The sequence below is a fragment of the Monodelphis domestica genome, chromosome X (assembly GCF_027887165.1).
Source record: "Monodelphis domestica isolate mMonDom1 chromosome X, mMonDom1.pri, whole genome shotgun sequence".
Lineage (NCBI taxonomy): Eukaryota > Metazoa > Chordata > Mammalia > Didelphimorphia > Didelphidae > Monodelphis > Monodelphis domestica.
The window spans coordinates 2,119,892-2,125,694 of NC_077235.1; the positions used below are offsets into that span (position 1 = coordinate 2,119,892).

Here is a 5,803-nt window from a genome sequence, read left to right on the forward strand (position 1 = left end):
AGCCTCCTCATTTCCTGGAGGAAGGCCCGGGGAGTGAGGGTTTGGCTCCACATGACCAGGCCCTCTTGCCCCATCTTCCCCCAGCTCCTGGCCCTGCTCCTCCATCTGTGCAGGCAGCCCTTGCACCTCCATTGGCTCCACAAGGTACGTGATGGTGCCAGATGTTGGCAAGTGGGAATGGGAGGCCAGGGAGGACCCCTGCATGGGTGCAAAGCAGGCTGGTTGTCTCCTCAGGGGCTCTTGTTGCTGTCTGTGCTGCTAGTGGCTGCCACCCTGGTGGGGCTGGAAATCCAGTGGCAGGAAGAGTGGAGAAGCCTCCATCTGTCCCTGCAGGTAGGACATGGGCCCTCTGCCATTTGTCCTGGAGTCCTCCGATGCGGGCGGGGAAATGCCTGGAGCATGTGGCCTTCTTGGGCTTCCTAAAGTCAGAGTGGGCAAGGGCCCCAGAAAGGTGCCCCTGCTCAGGTGCCACCTCCCACCCCCAGGCCACAGCCCCTTTCCTGCACATCGGAGCAGTGACTGCACTCACCCTCCTGGCCTGGCCAGCAGCTGAGGCCTTCTACTGCGCTCAGAGAAGAGGTACCAGCCCCAGGCTTCCTGTAGCCCTGTGAACCCTGACCCCCTGGCACTGTGCCAGATTGCCTCTCCCCACAGGTCCCAAGGTGCTGATACTCCTCCTGTTCACCGGTGCCGCCCTGGCTATCTACCTGGCACCTCTGGGCATCTCATCACCATGCCTCATGGAGTATGGACAGCTCCCCCCAAAGCCCAAGCTGGTGGGGCACCGAGGGGCTCCCATGGTGAGTTTGCACCCTGGGGAGAGAGAGAAGGACAAGGAGGTAAGGCTGCTGCCTCAGCGCTCCTCCTCCCTGTGGCCATGAAGGGTGGGCACCATCTTCCCTCCCTGCCTCCCCAGCAGCCTGACTCTTCTTCCCAGCTGGCTCCCGAAAACACCCTGATGTCCCTCCGCAAGACTGCTGAGTGTGGGGCCTCTGTGTTCGAGACAGATGTGATGGTCAGGTGAGAGAGGCTGAGGCCAGAGGGCTACCTCGAGGTGGGGGAGGGAGGAGGAGGAGGAGGCCGGCCCTCCCCCAACGAGCCCTCCCTGTGTTCCCAGCTCTGACGGGGTCCCCTTCCTCATGCACGATGAACGCCTGGACAGGACAACAGACGTGGCCTCCGTGTTCCCTGCCCGAGCTGCAGGACACAGCAGTGATTTCTCATGGGCTGAGCTGAAGCAGTTAAATGCGGGGACCTGGTTCCTGGAGGTGAGAAGGGTCCTGAGCCGAGCCAACAGACATCGACAAGAGTCCTCCTAAAGGCTGGGGGCCAGAATGGGGACTAACTTTGCTGGGGCCACTTCTTGTAGGCTACAGAGCACTGTCTGGGGACTCCAGAGACCTAGGTTTCCTCCTGAGCTGGGCCAGCAGCCTTGGGCAAGGCACTTTCTTCCTGGGGCCTGGGTCTTCCAAAGCGCCTCTCTCCTCCCCATAGAGACCACCATTCTGGGGAGCCAGGGAGCTCTCGAGCCCAGAGCGGCAGGAAGTGGAGAACCAGACGGTGCCTTCACTAAGGGAGCTGCTGGTGGCAGCTGCCACCCTCAATCTGTCCATCATGTTTGACTTGCGCCGACCCCCACCAAACCACACGTACCACCACACCTTCATCAACTGCACCCTGGACACTGTGCTGAGTACCAGGGTTCCCCCGGCCATGGTGATATATGTGGGATCTCAGCTCCCCAATCCCTAGCTCCAGCTCCCCCTGCACCCCCCATCCTGTCCCAGCCTTGGTGCCATTCCCACTCTCTGCCCCCTGCTTTGGAGTCCCATAATGGTATCTTTCTCCCCCACCCCATCCCCTGCCTCCTCCAAAGTCTCTTGGCCTCTACTTGGGTTCAAGTCTCACCCGACTCCAGGTGCTCTGGCTGCCAGATGAAGACCGAGCCGAGGTCCAGCTCCGGGCCCCCGAACTTCGTCAGGTGTACGGCCAGAGAAAGCAGGACCGAACAGAGCGGCCCCAGCTCCTCAACCTGCCCTATCAGGACCTGCCACTGACAGACATCCAGTGAGTGTGGAGGGGAGAGAAGGGACCAGCAGGAGCCATTGGGGGAAGGCCAGGGTTAGCTGGGTACCTGCAAGCCTTCCCTTCTAGGGCCAAGGCACGCTAGCTGAACTGGGTGAAACACCTCTGCCACTCCCAGCCCCTCCATGCATCTAGGTCAGCAGCCTCATTTTACAGAGGAAGGAACAGAGGCCCAGGCAGGGAAAGTGACTTGCCCAAGGTCACAAGGAAGGTAGAGGCAGGATTTGAACCCAGGTCCCCTACTCTTTTCCCTACACCCCACTGCGTTCTAGGAAGAGCTGGAGAGAGATGTGTACAATGCCAAAAAGTTAAATGATCGTGTAAAATCAGGCTGTCCCCAACTTTGTGGGGGACCCAATTTGTGGATGACACCAGCTAGGAAACAGCTGTCCCTCCTGGGGAGCCCCTGACATCTGGCTGCCACCAACAAGTGTCAAGATCACTGGCTTTGTTTTTCAGTTGTGTCAGTGGTGTCCACCCTCCCTGACCCCATTTAGGGTTTCCTTATTTAACTGGAGTCATTTGCCAGATGAGGAAACTGCAGTGAACGGGGTTAAGTGACTTGTCTTTGGTTGCACAGCTAGTATGTACCTGAGGGTGGATTTGAACTCAGGTCTTCCTAACTCCAGGTCAAGTGTCCTACCCACTGCACCACGTAGCCGCCCTCTCTGGCTTTGGATTCACAAAAGCAAGGTTCCAATCAGGGGTGACACCTTGGTGGAGTTCCTTTCTCTCTCTGGGATTCTATTCCTTCCTCTGTCAAATGAGAAGCTTGAACTCAATGGTCTTTCAGGTCCCTTCAGAGCTGGATGCGAGATCCTAGGGCCTGAGGTTCTTCAGCTTAGAACTGTGCCTCATTAGTCCCACAAACATACCCCGTGGCAGACTCTGGCTTTCAGTGTCCATCTCTCCCACAGCTGCCAGTCTTCCTAAAGTGATTCCCCATTGTCGGTAGGAGACACACTTTGGTACCAATTGGGAGACATGGGAGACACTGGCACAGAACTGCCCAGCATAGTGTGCCCACATCAAAGACAGTGCTGGGCAGCCCCAAAAGATATGGGAGGTACACGGGCTGAGAGACAGCTCCATCCCCAATGTCCCCCTGAGCTATCCATGTCCAGCCTGTGGTAGATCAGCCCCTGTGGCCCGCCACACTAGGACACATTCCAAACTCCTCAGCCTGGTTTTGAAGGGCCCTCCCCGTCATTCATCTACCTCCACACCTTTGCCCAATTATTGCCATGCCTGCAATGGCCTTCCCCCTCAGCTCTACCTCTCAGAATCCTTGGCTTCCTCCAAAGCTCCCCTTTATGTGCCACTTCTCCCAGGAAGCCTGCCCTGCCTCCCTCTCATTGTTAGAGCTCTGTCCTTCAAATCACCCTGCACAGGCTTTGCAGTGTACATGTTCTGCCCCATGGAGCCAAGGGTTCTTTCTTGTAGGGCTCCATGAGGGTGAGCTGGCTTGTAGGAAGATGAATGGGGCATCTTGGGGGGCCCAGGGAAGAAGCTAGGGGACACTGCAATGCAAAGTGAGGGGTAATGAGGCGTCCAATTAAGGGAGAAGCAAAAAGGAGAGGCAGGAAGAGAGATTCTGAGGGGGAAAGTTGATGGGAATTGATTGGCAGCCAAAGGAATGTTGAGAGTGAAGGGATCAAGGATGAGAGAGCTGAACACTGGCACTGGGAGCCCCAAAGTGGGAATTTGGGAAGAAGGAGGGAAGGAAGGGCAGAGACAGAGAGAAACCAGAGAGATGGGGGGGGGAAGGAGGGAGAGAAAGAGAGGAAGAGCGGGGAGGGAGGGAGGGAGAGAGAGACAGAGACAGAGGGGGGCGAGGGAAAGAGAGAAGGAGAGAGAGGGAGAGAGAGAGAAGGAAAAGGATAGAAGGAGAGAGATGGGAGGGGAGACAGGGAGGGAGGGGAGACTTGGAGAAAAAAGAAGGGAGGGAGCTGCTCAGTTCCGTAGTGAGGACTTTGGGCTTGAGGTGAGCTGTCCAGCGCGTGCTGGGAAGTGCAAGTTAAAGTGCCCCAGAGAGACGGGACGTGGGCAGAGTGCCGCTCACGCCCACGCCCACGGAGGCCTTTTCTTCTTCCCGGTCGCCCCCAGCCGCCTGCGAGCCGACAACATCTCGGTGAACCTGTTTGTGGTGAACAAGCCGTGGCTCTTCTCCCTGCTCTGGTGTGCCGGGGCTGCCTCGGTCACCACCAACGCCTGCCAGCTGCTGCAGCAGCTGGCGCACCCGCTCTGGCTCATCGTAAGAACTGTTGGCTTCCCTCTCCCGCCGCCGCTGCCCCTCAGTGTCCCTGCCCGGCGGCTCACTGGTGATCTCTCTCTCTGCAGCCCCCCCAAACGTACCAGGTCATCTGGGTTGTCTCGGAGTGCCTGTCTGCCCTCACGCTTCTCTGCGTCTTCTCCCTGCAGGGGTGAGCGGCCTCGGGCCTCTGGGGCCCTGGAGCCTGAGCAGGCCCCAGCCTGGGAGCTGTGGAGGGGGCAGGGGCTGGCAGGCGGGCTGGCGGGCGGGCGGGCGGGCGGGCGGGCGGGGGGGCGGGCAGCAGCAGCAGCAGCACTCTACCGGCCTGACACTGACACTGTGACCCTTCCCTCCCCAAAGAAAATGTGCCAGGCGGAGAGCGAGCCCCGGTAAGTGCCACCCAAGCACTCCTGCGCCCGGCCTGCTCCCTGGCACACGCTCATGGCGCCCCCCCCCTGTTCCTCCAGGCCCCGAGAATGAGGTGCTGCTGCTGACCAGGATTGACACAACGGTGCCGGCCTGAGGGCCCGGGCGGAGGGGATGCAGAGAACCCTAACCCTAACACCGAGCACTGGGGGAGAGAAGGGCCTGCCGCGGGGCAGTGCGGCGAGGCCCAGTCGGGTGGTACGGGGCTGTCCCGAGGAACGCTGTGGACCGCTGTGGGTCTTCTCTCTGTCTTTCAATGAATGGAATCCCCCATATCGTGTCGTTTGTCTTCGGGGCTCCAGGGGGCGGGGACAACACCGGGCTGGGGAAGCTGGCAGCAACCCTGCTGGGGTACTGCGCTGGGCTGGGGGCTGAGGCCAAAGCCGTAGCCGCCTTCACCTAGCTTGCCTGGCAGCGCCACCCAGTGGTCATGGCTCCACCTCGCCCGAGGACCAGTCGGAACCGCCTTGCCTTGCCTTGCCTGCCTGCTTCTCAAGCCATTCCTTGCCCCCACCCCAGCCGAGCACCAGCTGAAGGCCTGGGCCCGGGGGCGGGAGAGGGCCTCGCTCTGGACTCCTGGACTTCATGTGCCCAGAAAGCAGCATGGTTCATTTTAATTTCCAATCATTTCAAGCTGGCCAAAGCTTGGATCCCAGACTTTACAGAGGGGAAACTGAGGCTTGGGAGAAAGGACATTGGAGAGCCAGCCTTCTCCTATTCTAGAGGGCAGAGCTGAGGCTCAGAGAGCAAGTGATCTCTCAGCATAGAGGGTTCAAATCTCAGCTCCCATCCTCTCTGGGAGACCTTGGCAGAGTCACATAACATCCCGAGGCCCTGATTCTCCACTTGTCATAGAGCCCAGTTAGTCCAAACTGTTCTTTCTAGAGGGAGAGATGCTTGTTTAAGGTGCTCCTGCCCAGCTCTTCTGCCTCCAGATCCTCTCTGGACTGGGACCCAGATTCCACTGCCCAGCCAGGAGGGGCACAACAGGCCTCCTTCACTGGGCTGAGGCCTCCTCCCACTTGTCGGGGTCCTGTTCCA

The 5,803-nt window shown here is 59.4% G+C and overlaps 1 protein-coding gene across 2 annotated transcripts; it reads left to right on the top strand.

Moving 5' to 3' along the window:
• The first annotated feature begins 12 nt into the window (after positions 1-12).
• On the top strand, positions 13-5,037 carry GDPD2 (glycerophosphodiester phosphodiesterase domain containing 2). 2 transcript variants are annotated; one of them, XM_056809841.1, is made up of 12 exons: positions 18-144; positions 235-333; positions 486-579; positions 655-800; positions 938-1,020; positions 1,118-1,268; positions 1,495-1,716; positions 1,919-2,067; positions 4,192-4,339; positions 4,426-4,508; positions 4,697-4,725; positions 4,804-5,037. In XM_056809841.1, the coding sequence occupies exons 1-12, from the start codon at positions 52-54 to the stop codon at positions 4,857-4,859; spliced, it is 1,353 nt and encodes a 450-aa protein (XP_056665819.1). In that variant the 5' UTR covers positions 18-51; the 3' UTR covers positions 4,860-5,037. The 2 variants fall into 2 exon arrangements, with proteins under 2 accessions (XP_056665818.1, XP_056665819.1); XM_056809840.1 differs by having other exon boundaries at positions 13-144; positions 4,697-5,037.
• Positions 5,038-5,803: the final 766 nt, after the last annotated feature.

What these genes read in the sequence shown, in the direction of transcription:
- GDPD2 (XM_056809840.1), top strand. Translation starts at nt 52, where the DNA reads ATGACCAGGCCCTCTTGCCCCATCTTCCCCCAGCTCCTGGCCCTGCTC. An exon ending in GAGACAGATGTGATGGTCAG is followed by an intron (nt 1,021 to 1,117) that starts GTGAGAGAGGCT and finishes CTGTGTTCCCAG; the next exon opens with CTCTGACGGGGTCCCCTTCC. An exon ending in CTGCCACTGACAGACATCCA is followed by an intron (nt 2,068 to 4,191) that starts GTGAGTGTGGAG and finishes GGTCGCCCCCAG; the next exon opens with CCGCCTGCGAGCCGACAACA.